This window comes from Zootoca vivipara, chromosome 11 (genome assembly GCF_963506605.1).
Source record: "Zootoca vivipara chromosome 11, rZooViv1.1, whole genome shotgun sequence".
In the NCBI taxonomy this organism is placed as follows: Eukaryota; Metazoa; Chordata; class Lepidosauria; order Squamata; family Lacertidae; genus Zootoca; species Zootoca vivipara.
The window spans coordinates 4,086,207-4,112,241 of NC_083286.1; the positions used below are offsets into that span (position 1 = coordinate 4,086,207).

A 26,035-nucleotide genomic window follows, 5' to 3' on the forward strand; every position below is an offset into this window, starting at 1 on the left:
TTAAAATTATTGAGAATTCCACAAAAATGTAAAATAGCCAGTATTTTTATGTGGTTATTTACCAAGTAAAACTAAATTACATTAATTTAACTAAAACATATTTTAAATTCCCGAGTCATGTTACAACTTTTTAACACCCCTAATTTTTGAAATTCGGAAAATTCAACACGCCCTAATCCCTTAATGTTGCTACCGTGTGTGTGTGTGTGTGTGTGTGTGTGAGAGAGAGAGAGAGAGAGAGAGAGAGAGAGAGAGAGAGAGGAACTCTTTATGCTTTTTTCTACAAGTTTTCCCTTTCACCCCCCCTCCAATCTTTCCTTCAATATAAGCACATCTGCCATCACTTTTTTCTTCACAGGATTACTATGTTTGCACACAAAGTGTTTATCTTTTAATGCTCCTTCCTCATGTTAAGTTTCCTTTCCTAACTTAAAACAATTCTGGTCTTTGAACTTTCCTAAGCAGAGAAACCTTATCCATAGTTTTCTAACTGCCTGTGTCTTATTTTCTTATTTATTTAGGTATGGAGTGTTATAATCTTTATACATTTTACAAATTTGTTCTTCATCATTCTCATTCCATCTCTCTCTCTCTCTCTCTCTCTCTCTCTCTCTCTCTCTCTCTCTCTCTCTCTCTCTCTCTCTCTCTCCTTTGCAGGTTTTTGTTCTTCGTTATGCAATATTTCCTACCATATTTACTCTTCTGTAGTTTCTCCCTCAGTCTGTGGCTCAGACTGTAACTCCACATAAGAACATGAGGAGAGCCTGCTGGATCTGTCCAATGGCCCATCCTGTTCAGCATCCTGTTCTCACAGTGACCAACTAGATGGCTTTTCAAAACCAGGAAGTCAGATCTGAGCCTAAGAGCCCTCTCCCCTCCTGGGGTTTCCAGAAGCATTCCTGCCTCCAGCTGTAGAGGCACTGAGCTTAGCCATCAAGGCTAGCAGCTATGATAGCCTTAGCCTCAATGAATTTGTCTAAGCCTCTTTTCCAATATCGGACAGAATCGGACAGAATCTACAATTACCTGCAGTTGTTCACACTATTTTTTTCAGTTGTCAGTGACTGTCTCCAATTAATACTCTCCTCACTCATCTCTCTGTCCATGAAATACCTTAAGGCTGAATAGAATTCTCACTTCTTTCGCATTAAATTCTGTTTTTTTCTCTTCCCCCCAACCTGTTTTTTTAAAATTAATCTCTTCTTCTTTAATTGATCGATTTCTTCTTTAATTGCTTTCTTTCTTCTTCTTTGCTTATTTTATCAACACACAGCTCTTTCTTCTTCAGAATTCAGTTTTGCTTCCTACTTCCAAGGTATTCAACATGTATTTATTTTTATTTTTTATTTTTTCAAATATTTATTGATTTACAAACATTTCAACACAAAAACAAAAAAGAAAAAAAGAAAATAATCAAAAAAGGGAGAAAAAAACATATCAATTCTTACATTAACTTGACATTGTGGACTTCCTCGATTCCCCCCACACTGGGTCCATTTTTAAATCTAAATTAAGCAATTTTCCTTTATCATCTTAAATCATTCTAACACAATTTTTTCATTATTTCACAGCCAATTCTAATCTACACAAAGAAAGAAAATTTACTATCCTCAACCTATAATTCATTAATTAATCCAAATCTAAATTTATTTCCCCATCCATCTCTAGTTCTTCCATTAGCCTCACAATTTATACCCCCCAAAATTTCCATACATTCAAATATCATATCTTCTATCATAATAACCTTTAACCACTTTTATCTAATTCTACCCCCCTTCCCCTGGACTCCGGATCTCCCAGATGCATCAACCAGTTCCATAAAATGTTCTAGTTTCGGACCATCTTAATCAATCAGAAAATAACCCATTGTTGCTCCTCACCCTATTCCCACTCTTTCGCCACCTATCCACCACTCTCCCTTCTTTGTCCCCTGCTGCCCCCCCAATTTTCCAACTGTAGCACAGTACCACCCAGCTATGTTTCCACTTTTCAGCCCTATCTCGATTCCCCCCCCCGTTGAACTCAGGCCCCAGCATAGATCCTGCCCTCCCTCTCTCACTGGGAGGACATTATTCCATGCTGGTTCTTCTTTGAGGACTCCTTGAATCGAACATGTCTTGTTCCCCCTCTCCCACTGGGGGAACAATATTCCATACGTCTTCCTCCTCTTTCAACAGGTATTTATTTTTGTCTTTTATTTGGCCTCCCCACACAGTAAACACTTTACTAACTGGTGGAATAATGTTTTGGAAAAAATACCCTTGAAAATGTGTATTCTGGAATTTTTTTGTTTGTGTTTAGTGGCTCTCTTTTTGTCCCTGGATTTTGCTAGCCATACATAATTGCCTTAAACACTGTAAGCATTCCATAGAAAACTCCCCCCCCCCAAAAAATACTATCAACATGTATACATCAAGTCATAGTGGGAACGAGGGGGGGACCCTTGCCTGGAAGAGGTGATTCCAAGCACTCCCAACTGCCTGGCTATAAACAAAATACTGTGGGGTTTCTTTGGGTTAAATCTCGTTGTCAGTGGTCACTTCCAGATTACCTCTTTATTGAGTATCTGATCCTATTTGTGTATGTGGTCATCAGGTGTACCGGGTTCTGCCCAACATGGGGGCCCAGTGTGCATGTGATGTCACACAGTGGGAGGAGGCCCAATGGGGCCTAGTGGCAGCTGTGGGAGTGCTTGACAGGACCCTCCTAGCTGCAAAATATTGAGGGGGCCTCAGCCCCATGGCCCTGCATAGATGGCACACCTAGTGGTCATTATATGATGCTGTGCCAAGTAGGGCTGGATGATATATCGGGAAATTGTCTGAAAGCAGTATGGCGTTCAGATCGTAATACCGATTTCAGACATTTTGAGCTGGCAATACATGGTGATGGCCGGGGAGCCATGATGTATTCCTAGCTCAAATTGCTTGCAGACAGGTGCAAAGGTGCAGGCAGGCGGTACTCAGCTGGAACCTTTTGAGGCTCCGCCTGCTTGCCTGCTTGCCTGCCTCCGCCGGAGCGGTCAGGGGAGGAAAAGGGAGCCTGCTCAGGCGGAGGCAGGAGCCTGAGAAGGTTCTAGTCAAGGACCCTCTGGGGCTATGTCTGCCTGCCTGCACTTTTGAGGAAGGTCCTGTGCTGCTCTGAATTATGTGAGCTGGAGCGGTATGTGGGGCTTCCCACTCCCCAGCTGAGCAGTTTAAGGAAGCCCCACCCCACCCCTCCCTCTTGTGGGAGCTGCAGCAGTATGGGGGCTTGCTCAGCTGTAGGGCTGAGTAATGTCTTTCAGCTGCTTTTTCCTCCCCTATGGTGGGGAGAAAGAAGCAGCTGAGAGAGATACTTTTGGGGAAGCAGGTTTGTTGTGTGAGAGTTCCGAATCAACTTAAATGTGTGGCCTGAACTTGCCAATATGTGATTTAATCTGACCTCAAAATAGCAAGAGCCCGAAAGTGACGCATTTCTCTTGTAGGACTTAAAAGGCCACCTCATTGTGGTTTTCAAAGCAGCAACCACGTCAGTGGTTGGTGAGCTGAGGCAAGAATGCTACATTGCTACACTACATTTGGTCCATTGGTGAATCATGTGATGGCAGCAGAGCTGGTTCAGAATCAAACAGATCCTTTGCCAGGCAAACACTGAGATGCTGTGGTGGAGGCTGGCAGAACAAGGCTTGTTGGATGGACACCTTTGCCTCAACCAAACCTTTCCACTCTGGTGGATTGGGGTTTTGGATTGCAGCTTTGGTATATTGCAAGCCATTATTTCCTAAGAGCAAGCTGACGACTCAAGGGGACTGCTTTGCTTTATGAAAGAATGCATCTGATTCTGTTTTTATTTCTTTTTTCTTTTAAAATCCATTTTAATGTTAACTTGGGACAATTTTTATCCGCTAGAAGAGCATTTATAAAATACTGCATTGAATACAAAAGTGATCTCTGAGATGACAAGACTGGAAATAATGTATTTTAAACAATTATTTAAATTTCAATCTGGCTTGGCTTTGATTTCTAGACATTCAGGAAATAGAAATATAGAACTTTTGGAATTGAACTGAAATGAGAATATGTGCACAATTACTCCTTTCCTAACTCAATTTTTGCAATCGTCAGTCTACTCAAATCTCTGTGGCATGAGGGAGAATTCATGGGAGCTGAAGGGATGTGTGCATGTAGGAGCCACTTCCAGTTGTTCAAGGTGGCCTCTGTATTATTCTAAGTGATGCTGCAGGCAGTTGACATACTTGAAAGAAGGCCATTCATGTTCAGATTACACAGGACACATAAGGAATCAGTAGTGTTTATAATTTTGTAGGAAACTCTTGAAATATCAAATGTGTATTTGTCCTTTGCTGCTATGTGATGGTCTCTCTCTCTCTCTCTCTCTCTCTCTCTCTCTCTTCCACCTGTGAATTGTTTTATTGGACAGTTTATGTAAACAAGAAAGTCTGACCATAGCACCGTGTTGAGTCTATGCTTTGTTTTAGGTTTTCACATCTGCCACGATCTGGTCTAAACAAACCTAACAGTACAGCGAAGACAAGACCCAATCTTGTCAAACTGCAAAAACAACTTAAACTCTTCCTCCTAGACTGAACCCCTCTGCCTAATAAAGAGTTCAAGAAACCCAAGTCTACAAGCCTCTCTCATATCTCCCTCAAAGATTCAGATTTATTTCGTGCATAGGCCATAATGTCTTACATTGCTAACTCATTTGAGAAATTTTATTCTTAGAGACAAGTATGACATTCTTTTGTAAGTTTAGCTCAAAATAATTGGATTGAATCAAAATAAAGAATGAAGGTGAAAAACCTTGGATTTGTTGAAAATGCCTCCCCTGGCAACCATGATGAAAGAAAAACATTTTAAAGAAAAGAAAGAAAGGCGCCCAGCTGTACTTAGATGGTTGTTCAGTAAAGTCACCTGGCAGAACTAAGTTGTTACTGAAGTACAGTGGTGCCTCGCTAGACGAATTTAATACGTTCCACGGGTCTTTTCTTATAACGAAAAATTCGTCTAGCGAATCCCATAGGAATGCATTGAATTTTTTTTTGCCCATAGGAACACATTAATTGAATTTCAATGCATTCCTATGGGAAACCGCAATTCGCTAGACGAATTTTTCATAAAATGAATTCGTCTAGCGAGGCAACCTCCTCGAAAAATCCTTTCGTTAAGCGGAAATTTTGTTAAGCAGGGCATTCGTTAAGCGAGGCACCACTGTACATAGAAAGGTAGGCCCAGATTATGTGACATTTAGAGGGCTAAAGAATAAAGAGCTGCAAAACCTGAATCCAATTACATTAAAAAAACCTCTTTTACAACCTTTCCAAAGATAAATCTCTGTAAGAGTATACACTTTGTAGTTTCAGCCACAAATGTACATACATTACTGCTGACTTCCCCGTAAATACATATTTACACTATTGCGCTCCATGTTTTGTGTTATCTTGGGAGCTATGGCAGTGTACGGTTCCAAAGGGAGGGCAGAGGAGAACAGGAAACAAAAACTGAAGGGAGTACTAGAACAGGATCAGCCCTTGATGCAATGAGATGGGTTTCTTAACCCTGGATGAACTCTGCTTGCAGCTTCTATTGCTGACCTTAAAAAGTCACCCTGCACAAGGGTTGCAAAATCCTGGCAATCCAAACTGGGATGTTTACAGGAAAGGTCAATAAGTTTGCAGAATAAAGTGCAGTAAATTTCCTGTAAATATATGCTAGCTACTCCATAAACCTCAGAACTTCCTTTGACATAAGTTTTAAAAACCCCACCATAAAACATTTGTATTGCAATGTGATACAGGGATGCATTTCTTAGATATAACTGTTCTGTGCTACACTTTATACAAAATAATCTATAGTGGTTTTTATGTGCTATATGTGGGTGGTGATTATATTTCTTTTTTTAAATGAGAGACTATTGTTATTTTTATTATATGTTCTGTTTTGTTTTGTTTTCTCTGCTCTCATCAATATCTAATCTTGTAACATATACCAAACAGTTTCATTGTGGCTATGGTAACATTCCATTCAAAAGAAAGAGAACAAAAAATAGGTAGCAATTCACTTCAGAAGTGATTGTTTATCAAACTTCACGCACAGCTGAATGTTCAGAAGCATTTTAAAAATAAAACATTTTCCAGGAAAGTAAAGAGCTGAACAATGAGCAACAGGTTAAATTACAACAAGTAACTTAAAAGGGATGCCAAACAGAAGATGATCAAGGTTCCAGGTCATGTTTTCAAACTAAGTTACTTATTGTCAGAAACTTATTGAAGATTCTGAATGCACAGAATGGACTTGCCGATCTGAGTAGGCTGTGTAGAATTGGAATACAACAAATACATAAAATAGTTCACAAAAATCATTATTTTTAAACAGACATTTATGTATCATTTGCTATGTCGTTGACTCTCAACTTATATGGGCGTTACGTTCTGCGGATAGCATGTAAAACCAAAAACGCATATAGTCTAAACACACTCATGGTGGCTGGGATTGTCTATGGTTCCCCACCCCCACCGGAAGCCTCCCCCCCTTTATTATGTATGTATGTATTGGGAGTTAAGGAAATTAAGTACGTAAGTTGCGAGTAAACTGCATTCATTCCTTCTCTGTCATGATCTTGTGCGTGTAGTAATAGAAAAACCACTCTGTGTTCTTAACAACTGTATAGCTTGAAAGCCTGCTCTCCCCCCCCCCCCCGCACACACATTTTCTTTTAAGAAAAGTAGTACATCAACCTGAATTCTGCACCAAGAAATGTATTCAGCTCCTTTTTTGGAACAAACAACTGCAGATTTTATATATTTAATTAGGATAACCATGGTGTTGTTTTGATATTTACCACTTGTTTTCCTTATTGACAGGTGAAATGGATAGAACAGCAGGTTGTAAAAATAAGGATAAAGAGGGATTACAAACCTGGTGGCATCCAATCCGTGTATTTTAATGATCCCAAATGGCAAAGTATGTGGTACATGGTAAGTACATACAGGCTATTTCTTGACTAAAATATTTCATAGTAAACAGAATTGAATGCCATAACTTTGTTTTATGTGAAGCAATAAAGGTTATGAAACTTGATCATATGAGCTGTTACCAATTCAGGACCTGTGTTTCGAATTCCAATACTGTACATAAGGTTTTATCATGGTAAAGGGAGAAGAGAACCTGTGTTAGCAGAGAGAAATTCTTTTCTTGAAGGATGTTGCATTTATCTTTAATTAAAGCTATAATTTCTTGAGAAGAAGCATAGATCCCAGAGTGATAATATGGTACTTTTGTGGTTTTCTGACCAACGTTAGTGCAAGCTTCTTCCTTTCCCCCCAAATTGGATTACTGCAATGAAGTTTATACGGGGCAACAAAGTCTGAAAAGTTCTGTAGGGGCAAAAAGCAGCGCACAAGAGTTTGATCTGGAGTCAGCAGGTCACATAACATTATGCCAATCCTTGGTCAATATGACTGGTTGCTGGGGTTTTCTGTGCTCAATTCAGGGTTCTGGTTTTTACTCTTACAGCAAAACCCTAAAGGTCATAGTATTTTAGGAATCACCCCCTTGGTTATAAACTTGCCCAAGAAGATTACTCTCCTTTTAAGGCTGTTTTCTCTGTCCCCACCCAATCTGAGGTTTGGTGGGTAAGTAGAAAGGTGGAATTTGATGCCAAGACATGGAATGCTGGCCTCCCAAAGGATATATTATCTTTCCCCATCAATGCCTGTTTTAAGAAGGACACAAAGAACAGTGTAGTTTTATTAGGGATTCTTAAGTTAACATTTCTGAAGGAGCCTTATCAAAGCTGTTTTTACTGTTGCTATAACCTTTCTAATTTTTCCAATTTTTAATTTGCTCTTTTATTTGTTTATAATATTTTTTCCATATAAAATTCTGTGCTATCTTTTGTGATACTTATTCTCAAGGCTCCCAAGCCCTATTCGGGCATTGTTAAAGTTAAAGTGTGTTGGAGAGGCCGGGGGCTGTGCGTGCCAAGCCTCCCCTTTCACCTTAGACCTATTAAATCAGTTGGCTTGCTTTCAAGGTTCCCTGTGATCAGGAATGCTAGTCATGCAGGGTGACTTGTAAGCTTTTCAAGCAAACATTCAGACCTTGCTGTTTAACATGGCAAGATCAGGGTGGAGGGGGCAATGCACAGCCCTGCCTATCCATCCAGCATGTTTTTATTTCAAACATGACTGGATTGAGGAGTCACTTTGCTGGTTAAAAAGTTGGTCTGAGATTTCAACAAGTAGCTCCAGGTGATAAGTTTAAAAGAATCCTTCCAGATATTGTGTTGTAAATATCATTGCAGATGAAATTATTTTCCTATTTTTTGAGCAAATGGTGCAGAAACAAACAACTTTGAAAGTTTTATTAGTAACTAGTGTTTGCATTGGTGGCTATAATAGTAATATTAGCCTAGCAATGAAAAGAGCTGATCTAAGTTTATTGTTCCAACTTCTTCATAATAGACCTTTCATTCATATTTCTCAAATGATCTTTATTATAATTCTGTTGACTCCTACTGTCTAAGGGACATAGCTCAGCAAGCTTTGCATGCTGCTATTTCATATGCTACTCACAAACATAGTTCCTTGGAATAAATACTATTAGTCTATCTGAAAAGAATTCCATCTTTAGAACTGATTCTGAGTAGAATTGACATAGGGAAAGTGGAGTTTGGAGTGGAAGATCCTGAAGATCCTGCATTCAAATGTACATAGTATTTTGGAGTTTGGGCAGACGTAGCATCATCTTTATGCAGTGAAGTGGGGTGGGAGCTGGTGCTCAAGCCTAAATTAGATTCAAGTACAGGTTCTGGTGTGTACAAATTGACATTCAGATGTGTGGGTGGGATGGAATGGAAAGACCAGATAGATCTTATGAAGACTCTCTAAGCCATGCTTTGATAAGTCTGCCCAAGAGAAGAACTAAACAAATAACAGATTAAATGGCAGATCAGAGTATTCACTTCAACTTTCTTTATCTCAAACACCATTTTAACTTGAGGCCACACATTTATCTTTAAATAATGGGAATGGTGTGTATACATTTGTACTTCTTAATGACCAGCAGTAAATATAGAGCCAATATTCATTAAAAGAGCATTTTTCACACAAAATTGTAGAAATATATATAGTGTGTCAGACAGCAGAGGTAACAATCCCCACAGACGGCAGGTTGCCAGGAATGGATAAGACAAGGAAAAGTCCTTGCCATCTGCTTTTTATTCAATGTTTACAGATACAGGTAGGTAGCTGTGTTGGTCTGACGTAGTTGAAACAAAATAAAAAAAATTCCTTCCAGTAGCACCTTAGAGACCAATTAAGTTTGTCATTTGTATGAGCTTTTGTGTGCATGCACACTTCTTCAGATACTGTTTACAGAGAGAGGCTTGGAACACAGCCTCTTGGGATAATGGTGTTGTCCCGAGTGACTCTCCACTCCCCTTTTCTCCCACTTCCTCATTTGTCATTGTCATCATTTCCCCTACGGGAGGCGCTGAGGATCCTTTGCTTCTGAGCTCTCTGCTCTACTACTTTCAAGGCTCGCTGGGTTCTGGGAGGGGGGTCTGGAATGCTTTCTAAAGACCCTGTGTCCATCAGCTGTTGCCCCCCTGGTGCTTCCTCTTCCTCCTCCTCCTCCTCTCCCATTAACTTCCCAGCTTTTCCCCTTATCTGCCTCTGAGCTGTGATCTCCCTCAAACCCCTGTTGTAATTCTGAACTGTCGTCTTCTTCTCTGGAAGGGTCAGGCTGGGGAGGCAGTCTCCACAATTCCTCCTCTGCCCAGTCCCTGACATAGTATGGGGTTTCAGTAAATGTTGAACACTTCACTTATGACTATTGATTTTACTTTGAGAGAGAAATAATCTAACCCACTGCCCCCAAACATTTGGCAGCCCCTGACTTAGCATGATGTGTGAGTCAGGTCAGTGTGTGCAAAGCGTGTGCAGCAAAATAACATGTTTACACACACTAGCTCTTGTTTTCCTGGCACTGTAGATTAAAGCATGTTCTTTGCTAAACTTTGGTGAGCCCTAGCTCTGGCTGAAAGAAAACTTTATAGTCCCAGCTATTGATTCACTTTGAGAAAGCAGTTTACAAGAGGTCACCCAAGCTCAATTTGTTTTATGATGAACATTTTCAGTTTTTTCACATTTGTTTCAGGAGTACAAATGGACACGTCTCTTAAAGGAATTCTTCTTCTTGTTGTTGTTGGGGTTTTTTTAAAAAAAAAAATGCATGTGAACTGAATTCCTGGAGGGAGCGGCCAAACGTTCTATTTACTGGCTTCTGAACCTGCTGAATAAAATGCCACAAGCATCTTAAACTCTGCAAGGGAGAAAGAAATGTCAAGGGTGATGGATCTTTAGTTTATCGTAGCACCAGTTTACACTGTTGATATGCCTGTGAATTCTACTGGCACTGTGTATGGCTTTTAAATGAAAAATACAGGTCCAGATTCAAAGAGCTGTTTAGGCTTTCAGAAGAGACGTATCACAAGTTGCTTCTGAAACTCCCCTCTGTTTGCTGTGGAGTATTGTTGGGGAGCTACTGTTTGAGAAAAATAACTCTAAAGCTCCCATTGGCTCATAGAACTAGTTTTACAGTTCTTTGACCCTTGGCCAGTATTTTCCTTTTTCATGTTTGCTTGAGGCATTGCAAATCATGATGGCAGAGTGTGTAATGAACTGAGCTCATAGACTTATTTGCTGACTTGTTTAGCTCCTGATCAGTATGCATTATCAGTAATGACATCTTAGAGTTGTTAGTATGAATATCATAAGTATTTCAAAGTACAGCAGCTCATCTGGAAAAAAAACTTCTAAATATCCTAGATCATTGTGCTCTGGAGGACTTAGTCATAGACCCGACCAGAGGGGAGGCAAGCCTGGACTTAAATCTTTTTATTTTTATTTTATTGAAAATTTTAATTAAATGTTGTAATAATCATAGCAAAAATAAGTTTTGAGTCTGAAATTATTACAAACAAAGGATCACCAGCATCCAAAAAACCGTAACAATGCATTCACAGTTTGTAATACCTGGCACTGCATAAGTGAAGCTTTCTAGAATGAGTGTTGAGAAAAAGAGGGCTGTAAATCTCTCATGTGACAATTTTCCTATGTGAAAAAAGGGAATCAAATCTCATCTGACTTATCCTGCTGGATTTCACCTTGGGCTAAACTGCACTGATGTTATTTTCTCAGTTAGTGCTCGATCTCCAGTCAAGCAGCAATCAATAACTGTATTATAATCTCTTCATGGACCACATACTGTATATGATTGTATCATATAAATGTTTAGATCACACCTTTCACTAGTAATTTCTTGTAAATTTTACAACTCCCAGTGTGTCTGCACCTGACTTTTAACTTTGCTATTCCCATAATCAAATAATCTTTATCTGCCTCTCTGCGCCTCCAAAAATGTTATGTTTCTCTTAAACATACTTCCCTAATAACTGATTTCATGGCATCCCATATCCCACATCTCATACAAGGTTAACATCCAGAGTGCTATTCAAATAAAGGCATTCCTTTAACTTGGTTGACAATTTTTCTTGAATTAATTGCTTTGACAATACTGAAGCATCCAATTGCCACACTGGATTGTAAGACAGTATGTTTCCCCACTTTACCTCTACAGTAATGGCTGCATGATCCAAAATGAGCACTGTACCTATATATGTATTTTGTATTTCAGTGAGTTAGAGATGAGGATGTAATTAATTGACAAATACATATTGTATCCCATGGAACAGAACCTAGTTTTATCAGTTGGATGAAATTCCCTCCACAAATTGTACCTTGAAATAATGATTTGTTTGGGCCACATACTGTGGCTCAGGTAAGCAGGCAATCACCCATGTGGCCCCAAGGAAATATGTTGCCACTGGAAACAAGGATATGCCTGTAAAATAAGACTGGTTAAGAAGAAGAAGAAGAGTTTGGATTTGATATCCCGCTTTATCACTACCCGAAGGGGTCTCAAAGCAGCTAACATTCTCCTTTCCCTTCCTCCCCCACAACAAACACTCTGTTAGGTGAGTCAGGCTGAGAGACTTCAGAGAAGTGTGACTAGCCCAAAGTCACCCAGCAGCTGCATATGGAGGAGCAGAGACTCGAACCCGGTTCCCCAGATTACGAGTCTACCACTCTTAACCACTACACCACACTCTCTTATTTTTAAAACTGGCTGAATACAAAAAGTTTGTTTGATTGTGTTAGTGAAATATGGAGTAAAGTAGCTGTGTGTATAGAGAATACTTTGTCACTTTGTCATGACCTGTTTGAATAGTTAAACCTCACAGAAATGCTGCCTATAATAAATGATACGTCATTTGAACGAACAGGGCCGGCTCTTCGTAGACCCCCAGTGGCGCAGGGCACCATGGCGCCGGCCCGCCAGGAGGGCGCTGCAAGCTGCGGCCGCCCGCTGGCCCACCGGTCCACCGGTCCGCTGCGCAGCTGCGCGCGGCACCCACCTGCCCACCGCGCTGGGAAACGGGGCGGGAGGGCGCCAGAGAGATCGCGCTGTGCCTGCCCGCCTGCCGCGCAGCAGCACCGCGCCCACCCGCCCACCGCGCTGCGAAACGGGGCGGAAGGGCGCCGGAGAGATCCGGCGCACCATGGCGACAGGGGCGCTTAAGACGGCGCTGTGAACGAAGATGAACAAAATGGTATTGTCATTCTAGAACAGGCATCCCCAAACTGCGTCCTCCAGATGTTTTGGCCTACAACTCCCATGATCCCTAGCTAACAGGACCAGTGGTCAGGGATGATGGGAATTATAGTCCAAAACATCTGGAGGGCCGAAGTTTGGGGATGCCTGTTCTAGAAAAAGAATACATGGAATTTATGGGAATGAAATAATTAAGAGCCTCACATAAATTATGTCTGTATTTATCAACAATTTCTGTTTATTAGGACTTTGGAGCCATTAAGGTGTATTGGGTAAGCAGACAATGGTTAAATACTCAGGTACCACTCTATTAATTTTTCTCTGCTGCAGCAGTAATGAGTATATAATTCCGTACCAATTAAAAGTTCCAGGTGATTTAAGGACAAAGCTCCATGTAGAACACAATGCAATACTACAAGCACGACATCACTAGAGTATGGCCCACTGTGATTTGTAATCTCTATTCAGGAAGAGCTGAAGTTTGAAAAAGGCACTCCAAGACATGGAGGCCATCTGTATCTCTAGTGGCCATTCTGGATCAAAGAGTACCTCCAAACAATGTACCTGCTCTTTCAGGGGAAGAACAACCCTACTGAGGAAGTCAACAATGTTAGGATATATGAGTGATAAATATGGTAGTTGTTTTTGTTTTTGTTTTCTCTTTTTGTATTTTGTATTTTTGTGTTTTATGTGTTTTTTGTATTTTTGTATTTCTGTGTTTGATATGTTTTTTCTCAGTTTTATAAAATCAATAAATATATTTGGGGGGGGGAGAGAACAGATGGTCTACCCAATTTCATCAAGCAGAATGAGCACCTTCTCAAGCACCTTAGCTATTCCCCTGAGCTCTTTAGCTGTTCTAGTCCTCCAGCAACAGCATCCCAGCAGAAGCAATTGTTTGTTGCTGGCTTAGGCTGGAAGCATGCACACTTCTTCAGATACACACTTTTTCAGATACTTTCGTGCATGCACACGAAAGCTCATACCAATGACAAACTTTGTTGGTCTCTAAGGTGCTACTGGAAGGATTTTTTTTATTTTGTTTCGATTACGTCAGACCAACACAGCTACCTACCTGTAACTATTATTATTATACTCTCCCTTGTTAATCTAAGGCCATTCCTGGTCATCCAGCTTCTCCTTCCCCTCAGGGAGGCCATGTGACAGCCTGGCTGTGTGTGCATCACCTTTGATCAGGAATGTGCCTTCAGTTTGGGGTCAGGCAGCAGCGGCAGCGCTGCATGTGTGGGTACACACAGTTCTACCTTCTCCCCCTCCCTGCCTTCTCCTCCTGCACTCTCCAGTCCCCTCTCCCTCCTTGTGTTTTCTCCTTTGCTCAATCTGCTGCTCCCTGCTGTCTTTGTCCTCCCCTCCTGCACAGTTATTTCTTCTCTGTCCCCCCTGCTCCCCTTCTTTTTCTGCCCCCATCAGTGGCTGGCTGAGTCTGACCTGGTGGAATCTGCCCACTCCTCCTCCTTCCTGCCTCTCGCTCCCATCGAGAAGCCCACCACCATGATCTGAAACTGATCACTGCAGAAGGGCTCGCAGGGCACATGGAGGTCGGGGGTAAGGGTGCGGGCAGCGGGAGAGGCAGGGAGGCAGGCACAGGGGGTTGGGTGGCAGTTCTGGCAATTGTTTTCTAAGAAAAATGTGTTGCCCAAGTTCATACAACCTTTCCCACAAGACAATTTAAAGAGAGTGAGAGCACCCTGCCATTTCTATTCAGCATATATAAGGAAGGCATACCAGTGATGGTAAATAAGATTTGCTCTTATTGGAGAAGAGAAGGTTCAGGCAAGGACAGCATGCTGACATCACTAAAGAAGAAAGATGCTGCCTTGTGGCAGGTTCCCAAACCTTTTCACAGGAACAGGGTTTATAATCTCACACCCTTTTCTACAGCCCAAGGTGCATGGCTTGTCTGAGCCAAATAACTGAACTTATGAGTCATTTCCCTCAGTGAGCTGCCTATGGGCTAATTTCTTAGCATTAATAGAAATGGAAGAAAGCTGCCAGAGCAATTGGATATTTTGGATGAAGAAGAATAAAGGGGACTCATCGTTTATTTTATTGTAAGATAAGAGATGAAAAACCTATGAGTAGGCTAGACATTGGTCAGTGTGTTCTTTTCTTTAGTTTTGGCAGCAATAAATACAAAGGTCAGATAGGTTTCTTGGGTTGACATAAAACTTATTATTATTATTATTATTATTATTATTATTATTACAGTGGTACCTCTACTTACGAATAACTCTACTTACGAATGTTTCTCCATCCGCCATCTTGGATGCGGTTTAGATAGGGTTTTTTCTACTTACGAATTTTTTCTCCCAATGCATTCCTATGGGATTCGACTTACAATTTTTTATCGACTTGCGAATGTGCGTTTGGAACACATTAAATTTGTAAGTAGAGGTACCACTCTACTTATTATTTTATTTATACCTTGCCCATCTGGCTGCGTTTCCCCAGCCACTCTGGGTGGCTTACAACATATCTAAAAACATAATAAGAACATTGATCTTTAAAATTTTCCCTAAACAGGGCTGCCTTCAGATGTCTTCTAAAAGTCAGATAGTTGTTTATTTCCTTGACATCTTATGGGAGGGTGTTCCACAGGGTAGGTGCAACTACCAAGAAGGCCCTCTGCCTAGTTCCCTTGTAACTTTGCTTCTTGCAGTGAGGGAACCACCAGAAGGCCCTCGGTGCTGGACCTCAGCTGAGCGATAGGGCTGGAGACGCTCCTTCAGGTATACTGGGCTGAAGCCATTTAGGGCTGTAAAGGTCAGCACCAACACTGAATTTTGCTCGGGAACAACTGGTGTTATATGGCCCCAGTGGCCACTCCCAGCCACCAGTCTATTTGCTGCATTCTGGATTAGTCACCTTCTGAGTCCCCTTCAAAGGCAACATGTGAGAGGGCATTCTCTGCTGTGGCACCCTGATTGTGGAGCACCCATCCCTCACAGTTTCCATAGACACCAACCCTGATGAGTTTTAGACATCTTGTAAAGACATTTTTATTTGCCAAACTAACTGGTTAGTTGACTGGAGATGTTTTGTTGATCTCATAGTGCTGTGATATAATCTTAATTTATTATTGCAGTTCGAATTTTTTAGATTGTTTTTATTTTATTATGTATTATATTTTATGTTGTACCCTGCCATGGGATTAATTTTAGTGAAGGGCAGGTTAAGAATAAATAATAAAAAGTATATTTTGAGTGCATGGCAGGTTTTTGGGGGGCGGGGGGGGGGGGAAGAATGGCCAGCTATGTTTACTAGAAATTATGATGACAGGGTCAAAATACCTTGAAAATGGATCCTGAATTAGAATTGAAATCTTTATGTTACAAACTGTGCAATGCCTTGGACGGACTGTCATTTAAGTAGCCCAGCCTTGTTTGTTTGCAAATCAGAAACATTGCTCTTCAGCATATTGCATTGGGATTTCTAAAGTAAGTAAAAAATGAGAAAGAGTCAGCGGGGTTTTAAAATCCATTGAGGCAAAATGGTTGTACACAAAAAGAAAGAAAGAAAGAAAGAAAGGGAACTACTAGCAAAAAGAGCTATCAAAGTTTATCTGGCATGGGGAAAGACCAAGGATTAAGTTTAAAATTTTAACAGTTGTAAAAAAAAAGAGAGGTGGATTCTCATTGCCTGACTTAAAACTATACTATGAAGCAGCCTGTATGATCTGGTTAAAGGAATGGGTATTTTTAAAGAATACAGGATTGTTGGACCCGGAATGTTATGGGAACCGTTATGGGTAGCATGCTTATTTGTGGTATGATAAGGTAAAAATACACAAAGAATTTTAACATCATTGCATAAGATATATGCATTGCATTGCATTACATATATGGAATATAGACTAGATACTAAGCTTTATTGGAAAAGAAAACACCTTTATGGTTATCACCTATAGAAGCCAGTCAGTACTCAAAAGAAAACAAATATGATGGAGAAGTGGGGTAAATATATAGATATAGTGTATTTTTCTGGAAATGTTTATAAATTGAAAAAGTTTGAAGAAATCTGAGAATGAATATCAGATTGGTTTCAATATTATCAAACCAATGAGTATTCTGAATAAGGATCTATTAAAAGGTTTTATTATGAGTTCTGATTTTGGGGAAAAAATGCTTGAAGGAAGAGAGAAATTGATTTAAAAATGTATAAATTATTATTAGAATGGGAAGCGAAAGATGAAATGGTGAAATTGGTAATGATGAAAAGGGTTAAGATTTAGGACACAATATAAAAATAAGCAAAGTGGATGAGCAAAGTTGATGGGCTAGGCTGAATCAGCAAAGTTAACAGCTAAAATAAGAGAACTTGATGATGGCTATTTAATGGAAGAATGGAAGGCTTTTCAGACTATTTAAAGAAATATTATAATTTGATGAATTCACGAGCAGGATTTGAACTATGAGCAACAGAAATAATTAGAGATTATTGTATTGTGGTTATGGTATAAAAGAATGAAGACAGGGGGAATTAAAGAAAAAACACAACAGAATAAGGGATGAGAAGTTGATAAAACAAAAGAAAACAATATGTTTTGGAATTTTTGTGGAATTTTTGGAAATGTAATAAAATACATTTTTTTAAAAAAAGAAAAGAATGGAAACTACTAAGGCCAAGACATGGGTGTTTTTTTAAAAAACCTACTTGCCACCTTTCCAAATTCCAAAGCACTAACAGATTACATGAAGTAGAAGGGAACTGATTGGGGCGGGGGGAGTGAATGAACTTTTGAGAACTCTTGTGGCTAGTATGTGTTGCTATGATACTTGTTCTAAGAATTTATTTTCCCCCTTTCTGCTTATTCTCATGGAGCCCAGGGGAGCTGGAGCAAAGCACCACGCCTGAGGAAGGCCTGAATAGGATACTCATTAAAAGGATTCACACTCTCTGTGGTTCCCAAATGCCAGCTTCATTTCTTTATAAACTCACCTCTTCCATAGAAAATATGAGAGAGAACAGTTCATTTTTCATTTAACATAAACTGGTGTACAAAAGTTTTGTCATAGCTGCTGTTCAATAAGCACCTCAAGTGGCAACTATTTTTTTGGGGGGGGGATTGTTTTGGCTACAGGTTCTTAGCTGCTGTTCCCCTCCTGCTGGTACTGCACTAAACATGCCAGGAACTCTTTTTTTGTAGATAGAAAAGAATCTGGATAAGTTTCCAGACAGCTATTTCAGGGATTATACAGTACATAACACTGCCTCTCCCTTCCCACCCACCCCCACCTGCCCATCCCACCCCCCAAAGCATTTTTTGTGTTTCCATGGCTATTCTGTGCAGGCACTTTGTCTACTTTTATCCACAAGCAGTTGTGCTGGAAAATTAAAATGCACTTTCTTTCCCCAGCAATCACGTGTACTGTAATATGGAATGCTTAGAAAAGAGCTATGGGGTTTCTAAAGGCCCATAATAACAATTAAGTGGTCTGATAACTATACCCTGATATGATGAGCAATCTCAAAAGAAATAACCAGCTCTATTTTCATTTCATTTAGCGTCCCTTTCAAATTATCTCGCAGTTTGTTAATTAGGGCATTGATTTTCTGTCTCTCCAGTTTAAATCAATATGATCATTTGTGGATAATTAAATTGGTTATACAGTACTAATTAATAGGCTCATATTTCCTTGCATTGCACTGGCAACTAATTTCCTACATACAATGCTTTTTTGCTTGTTGTTTGTTTTTCTTCCTATAGCACTGCAGCGATAATATAAACCTCTGTCAGTCAGATATGAATATTGTAGGTGCCTGGAGGAGAGGCTACACTGGAAAGAATATTGTGATCACCATCTTGGATGATGGCATTGAAAGAAACCACCCAGACTTGATGCAGAATTATGTGAGTTTCCACACTGCTTCAGATAGCTGTTTTATTCTTTTGTGCTTATTTGTTTATTTCAACAGTTTGTATACTTCTTAATTACAGTTTCCTCTGAAAAGGTGTACAGGAGACTCAGTAGAATGAAACTTACCATTTTCGTTTTCTAAGCCATGTATCTGAGACATGGGCACCACTAACTGCTGAAGTTTTACCTATCAGTAAACCAAATCTGGTCTTGCCCTACACAAACCAGCTCAAATGTAATGCATTTCCTATTTTGTTTCAATAATTAATCTTGTCTTGGTCTTTTGCTATGTGGCCATATTTGGTGTACTTTGCAGGTGAGCAATATTCTGAATCACTGCATCAGTCACACGCAATCCATGCCCTCTAACCCAGAGGGCTCTTACACCACACCCTGAATGTTGGCAGCCCTGTTTCAGATAGAGTTGCTGTTGAAAAGGATTATGAATTACTGCACAATTCACACATAATCTATGCTCAGGGCCATGATCCCTGTTTTGATTGCTGCGAGTCCAGCTACCATATCAGGAAATCCTTAGCTTGATGCTGGAATGTATTATTAGGGCATGGTTAGAATCTCAATAGTTAACACATTTCTAGATTCTCACTGAGCATAAATTAATAGTTTTCTATTTTGAAAATGTTTGTACTATAAATATATAGAAATTAAGAAACTAGATCTGCTTGTTCACTGTTAGCATACAATACAGGGAATATAGCAGCTTCAACTAGTTTACTTGTGGCTTGCTTGTGAATTTTGTATAATTCATTACAATCACTGAATAAAATCAGTGAAAAGATATAATCTGTTTGTCACCTTACATTGATGTGATGAATATTCCATTGCAAACATTTTTTATTTCTTGCCAATTAATAATAAATTTATCTTTTCCATTTAGCATTCTCAACAGCAGGGATTACTAACTCCATCCCATTCAAGTCCTTCATGAATTTAACAGATAAACTTAATTCTCCGCGTTGCTTGCTACCTATTACCTAAGCTGAAAAATTCAGAAATGAGAAAATAACATTAATGGTTAATTGTATTACAGATGTGAATGAATATATTTTGGCAATTTTATACAAAATCACTTGAAGCCAATAGACTAATTAGTTTTGGACAAAGATGAAATATAAAAGATTAATCTGCTTCATCATTCTACCACATCAAATAACAAGAGTTGCAAAGATACACAGATGTTTACAATGTTTTCTACAGGCAAATGTGGAGAAGACAAAACCACATTTCACATCCATTAAAAGTTGCATATGCTCCCTGAAGATACAAAAAAAAAATGTCATTTAGTAGCTACTGTTAATAAAGATACACTTTCCCCAAACGGCTTTATCTTTCAAGTTGTATGTTTAAATTCTTTCTTGATACATGGAAATGTTTCCTTAAGGCAAATAATGTTCTCTTGGAATCATTTAAATTGCTTGGCCTTTTAACAAGAATAATTTAATTCAAGTTTGTGAACAAACTATTACTGGGATAAAGAAGATTTTGATAAAGAAATTTGAAATATAGCAAATAACTAAAACTACACAACTAAGTACTACTTAGATTAACACAGTAGTTTTCATAAATTATATATAAAAAGTATTTTAATGCAACTTCTATTTTCCAGAAGCAATTTAAATAATATATAAACCCTGCAGGTTTTGAACATGTATTACTTTCCTAAACCATGCAGCAACCACAAAACCACAGGAATGCTAGTTAACCTAATTACACTCCTGTAGAAACCTGCTGAGGAATGTATGAGCCAGATGAGTCAATGGCTAATTAATGAGGATCTGCAGTTCATTCTTTTTCCATCTCTCTTTCCATTTCCCTTCTCTGTTGACTACAGGACCCAGATGCCAGTTTTGATGTGAATGGTAATGATATTGACCCCATGCCTCGTTATGATGCCAGCAATGAAAACAAGTAAGGCCACTCCTCTGTGGAGTGCAAGGCATTGTAAATTCAATTGTATAATGTGCTCTTTCTTTTTTCTACAGCATTAATTGTGCAAGTTTAAAAATTCTATTTTTGTTTGAATTTTTAACTTTTATCTAGTAAAGGTAATGCAGAGTATGAATTGTGTCTTTTGCATCTCACTTACATATACATAGGGACACAGGTGGCGCTGTGGGTTAAACCACAGAGCCTAGGGCTTGCTGATCAGAAGGTCGGCGGTTCGAATCCCTGCGACGGGGTGAGCTCCCATTGCTCGGTTCCAGTTCCTGCCAACCTTGCAGTTCGAAAGAACCTCAAAGTGCAAGTAGATAAATAGGTACCGCTCCAGCGGGAAGGTAAACGGCGTTTCCGTGTGCTGCTCTGGTTCGCCAGAAGCGGCTTTGTCATGCTGGCCACTTGACCTGGAAGCTGTACACCGGCTCCCTCGGCCAATAACGCGAGATGAGCACCGCAACCCCAGAGTCGTCATGACTGGACCTAATGGTCAGGGGTCCCTTTACCTCCCTTTATCTACATATACATGACATATGGTGAAGAAGCTGAGCATATAAAATTTTATATATATATTTATATATATATATATATATATATATATATATATATATATATACACACACACACACACACACACACACACACACACACACAACTATGTATATGGTTAGATCTTTGAATAAATTTGAGTTACAAATATTTGAACTGCATTTATTTTCAGAATGGTATTGGTGATACTTTCTCAGGTAGCTTCTAATACTTGCTTGTAATTCTGGTGTATAGGTGCTGCTTTGAGTAATCCGAAACTGGTTGCTGTGTCTATACCAAACAGGAATCAAATATGTAGAGTTGTTGTTCACTAGGTTCATAAAATGCCTATTTTTTTCTGTCTGTCTGTGACTGGAATATAGTTGAACATAGTTCACTGTATTGTGGTCTGGCAAGCGTCATTATTGCAGTCTCAGGGTGGTCATAAAACGGAGAGGCTTGCTGAGTTCCTATTGGCTCACCATACATGACAGGCAGACTAAAACGGCTCAGTGGCTGTCAAGTTGTGTAGACAAGGTATGGGGCTAGTCTGCCCATTATTACCTGGATACAGAAAGGTGGAGAAAAAACCTATGTGGAAGCTCCACAAACTCCATAATTCTTATAAGCACAAGTTCACTTTTGTGAGTCTTAATATGCTTCTCCCCTGTTTAGGAAACAAGACACATTTATGGTGGGAATAGTATGGTCAGTGCCTAAGGGCAGAGGCACCACTTCCTTTTATTGACTTGTCTTCTCTGCTGTGGACATCTGAGAACTGGATGACCAGCAGCCCTTCAGATATCTTTGTTGCAGGCTTTTTAGGAATTTAAAACAGCACTTTGAATTGCACCTGAAGATATACTTCAAGCATCAGCAATATATGTTTGATATGAGGGTCCAAGTTCACAGCATCACAACTATGTCCTGAATTAGCTGAAGTATTTAAATGCTCTTCAAAAACATTCCGACGTACATTGCCTTGCAGTAATCAAAAGTGGTTGTTATAAAACCATAGATAACTGCACAAAGGCTGTTCATTTTACAGAGGAATACTCAGAGTTTCTATCTCATTATGCCTGGATTGCTATGTAAAACGAATCAATCCAAATGCTTTGATTCCAAATAGTGTCATCATCCTGATGCATCTGAAATGAAGATGTAATGCCATAATTTAGAATTTTGTGATGGCATAGATGTTGGAATAATCCACTTCTGGTCACCATTATCATTAAATGCCACCAAAGCCACAAGTAAAAAAAAAGTTAAAAATGAGGACATAAAAACAGAACTCCAGGTAAGACATATTTATTATATCATAGAACCATCTAGTCCAACCCCCTCTAATGCAGGAATCTCAACTAGATCATCCATGGCAGATGGCCATCCAACCTCTGCTTAAAAATCCAAGGAAGGAGAGTCCACCACCTCTCCTGGGAGTCTGTTCCAGTGTCGGACAGCTCTTACTGTCAGAAAGTTCTTTCTGGTATTTAAATTTTCTTTCTTGTAACTTGAGTCCATAGGTTCAGGTCCTAGCCTCCAAAGCAAGAAAAATAAGCTTGCTCATCCTCCACATGACAGCCCTTTAGATATTTGAAGATGACTATCATATCTCCTCTCAGTCTCCTATTTACCAGGCTCCTTCAATCTTTCCTCATAAGGCTTGGTTTTCAGACCCTTACTCATCTTGGTTGCCCTCCTCTGCACACTTTCCAGCTTGTCCATATTCTTCTTAAATTGTAGTGACCAGAATTGGACACAGTATTTATTCCTGGTGTGGTCTGACCAAGGCAGAATAGAGTGGGACTATTACTTCCCTTGATCTGGACACTATACTTCAGTTGATGCAGCCTAGAATAGTGTTAGCTCCCCCCCCCCCTGCTGCATCACACTGTTTTTCTCCATTTTCTCCTTTTCTTTTGCTGTTGACTCATGTTAAGCTTGTGTTCCACCAAGACCCCTAGATCCTTTTCACATGTACTGCATGCAACACACTGATCTCAGCCATACATTCCATACAACCCTTGTACCTGATGGCTGCCAGTCAACTCATTAATGTTAGGTTTGTTAATAATAGACAGCTGAGACCTCAAGCTTTAAGTTATGAACTTAATTTGTTCTGGAGGTCCGTTCTTAACCTAAAATTGTTCTTAACTAGAGGTGTGCTTTCGCTAATGGGGCCTCTTGCTGCCGCTGCGCCACTGGCACATGATTTCCATTCTCATCCTGGGGCAAAGTTCTCAACTTGAGGTAACTCTTCCAGGTTAGCGGAGATTGTAAGCTGAAGCGTTTGTAACCTGACGGGTTTGTAACTCGAGGTACCTCTGTACTCAAGAGGCCACACTTTTTGCCAAGCAAATCAACAAGTAAAGGCATGGTTGAGTAAGTGCAAAAGCAGACTCTGTACAAAAGTCACTATTTTTGAGGATAAGGAAACAATATTCTTTTGTAAAAGTGTCAATTTTTCATTTTAACCCAATTGATACTTTTTTTGAAAACCTATTTCTCTCTCGCCTTTTTGTTATCATAGCAATTACAATGGTCCCTTTGTTGTTTTCTTCCTGCAAGCTCACCACACATACTTAGTTTCATTGCAAATGATGGAGCAGAATTTTTTTGTTTTGGTTGCCAAGTAGTGATGGACATGCCATGTTCTTTCTTTGCTGTGTTCCACTTAATTAAGTGCCTAAGAGAGAAATCTAGCATCTAGGATTTTATCCTCTGGATTAGAGGGAAGGGAACTACCTAAAACTCCAACATTATTTGCCCCAGCAAGTTTTCCCATTCCTGCAATGAAAGGTCAGCAGATAAGGGTCTTGGCTCCACCCACTGGTCAAAGGCAGGCAGAATAGGAGAAAATATATTCAGTTTGCTCCCACCTTCATGGAGTGCAGCCAGAGCTCCAATTGCTCCTTTTCTTTTGCTGTCTCATTGGGTCTTTAAATATATTTACCTTGTTTTGCCCCTTCTTACCTTGCTGTTGTTTCCTCATTGGCTTGCTCTCCATCAGTTCTGCTGGTCCTCTCTTCGTCTTTTCCTGCCAAAATTCAAGAAGGGAGTTAGCTCTAATTTTTAACCCCCTCTTACTCCTTCCAAGGCAGCAGTTCTGCAAGCTGAACCTAAGACTTCTAACTAGTTTCCCAGTTATAGCTCCACTAAAGAATGTGTCCAGATCTGAATGGGAATCCCCACCAAGGTTTTGTGGTGCAATAAGATAGTGCATTGGACTTCTAGCATAGTGCAGTGATTCAAGGTTTGTGGGTTCAAGTCCCACCAGAGTCACCAAGTTAAGCTAGTGTCCATTGGTATCAAATTCTACACTCCTGATACTGAGTTTATGGACTTATTAAAGGTTCCAAATGTAGACTGCCCAGTTTCCACTTTAGTTTTTAGGATTTTACTTTCCTAAGGATGGGAACTCCTAGCTGAAGGATGCTACAGAATGGCATTTGGACTTTGTCATTCACAGTGCCCTTGAAGTGCCTCCTTATTTATCTGTGTTTCATGCACAGCAACCTTATTGCTAGAGCATCTCTAGTCTAGACTGACGACCTCCTCTACCACCCAGATCAGGATCCAAACCATACTTGACAAATAAAGGCAGATGCCTTTATTGCAGATGCCACATTGGATTCCACCTAGTTCGCCTCCCACTCTCTGGGTAGCAGACATTGTGGCTAAGCATACTCTATAGCTTGAGCACTGGGATGCTGACACCCCCATCTAGGATTAAATAGCTCCCTACATGGGTACTAAACTGCTTGAAGAGAATATCTCAAAGGGTAGCTTGGTTGAAGCAGGAAGAAGAAGAAGAAGAAGAAGAAGAAGAAGAAGAAGAAGAAGAAGAAGAAGAAGAAGAAGAAGAAGAAGAAGAAGAAGAAGAATTTATTATTTATACCCCGCCCATCTGGCTGAGTTTCCCCAGCCACTCTGGGCGGCTTCCAACCGAAATATTAGAATACACTAATTTCTTAAAGATTAAAAGCTTCCCTAAACAGGGCTGCCTTCAGATGTCCTCTAAAAGTCTGTTAGTTTTTTATTTATTTTTGACATCTGGTGGGAGGGCGTTCCACAAGGCGGGTGCCACTACCGAAGCAGAAGATGCTACTTATCCATAAGAGGGATGACAAGAGATTTAATAGACGTTAACTCACCATACTCTCCCGAGTCCCAACTAGCCCTTTCGTAATTTTCATCAGCAAGGAAGAAACAGAGTACAAATGTAACAGATCAAGGAGCAAGCCACGACTCTCCAATTGATTCCAGCCAAGCAACAAGCCTAACCAAACCCAACCCAACCACCTCCACCACTTTTGCTGTCACTGCCTTTGTTGCTTCTGCCTTAGCTTGTCTCTCTCTGGAACAAGTGAAAAAGATCGGCTCAGAGGTTTGGACCCTCATCAAATCCAAGAAAGTGGACCTCATGTTTATGGCACGAGTTCTAGGTCTGTGCATCTCAGCAGCACATACCACTCGGGGGGGGGGGAGAAGCACCACACCATTCCTTCTCTAATGGGCTCTGCTTCCCTACCAGAAAGTCATCACATTGAGCAGACACCTGCATGTCAACCCCCCCCCCCTACGTCTTGAGATAGTGGACAGTGTGATCCAACCTGCAGAAGGGCTGTCTTTTTGGTAATCTCCTAAGAACAGCAATCGCTGTGACGTTGACCTATGATAGTGCTGGATGTGAAATAGTTAAACGGTTTACCCAATAAGAACCCAGGGGGGTGGAGTCAGAGGGACTATAAAACCAGCTCTAGGGGGGGGGAGTTCAGTTGGTTCAGAGTTCAATTGGGATTGGAGTGGGAGTTGAATTGCGGGGGAGTCTGTGGGTAGGTTGAGTTAGTGCAGCGGAATATAAGCTGAGTTAGTTGCTAGGAAGTTCAGGGTGGAACTGGTTTGGAACAGGAAGGAGGCTGGTTTAGGGAGTGTTAGCAGGTATAGGAAGGTATAGGCTAGTATAGGCAGCAAGTGTTTATAAATTTAAGA

The 26,035-nt window shown here is 40.2% G+C and overlaps 1 protein-coding gene across 5 annotated transcripts in view; it reads left to right on the plus strand.

The window, feature by feature from the left end:
* Positions 1 to 26,035, plus strand: part of PCSK5 (proprotein convertase subtilisin/kexin type 5) — a 225,280-nt gene that overhangs the window by 34,181 nt on the left and 165,064 nt on the right. For 4 of the 5 annotated variants that reach the window (XM_060280059.1, XM_035099988.2, XM_060280061.1 and 1 more), the window contains exons 3-5: positions 6,866 to 6,979; positions 18,409 to 18,552; positions 20,412 to 20,488. In XM_060280059.1, the coding sequence (XP_060136042.1) occupies positions 6,866 to 6,979; positions 18,409 to 18,552; positions 20,412 to 20,488 (335 nt within the window). Of the gene's footprint in view, positions 1 to 6,865; positions 6,980 to 18,408; positions 18,553 to 20,411; positions 20,489 to 21,152; positions 22,341 to 26,035 lie in introns of those variants that run through there. The other variant, XM_060280060.1, reaches the window with a different exon arrangement.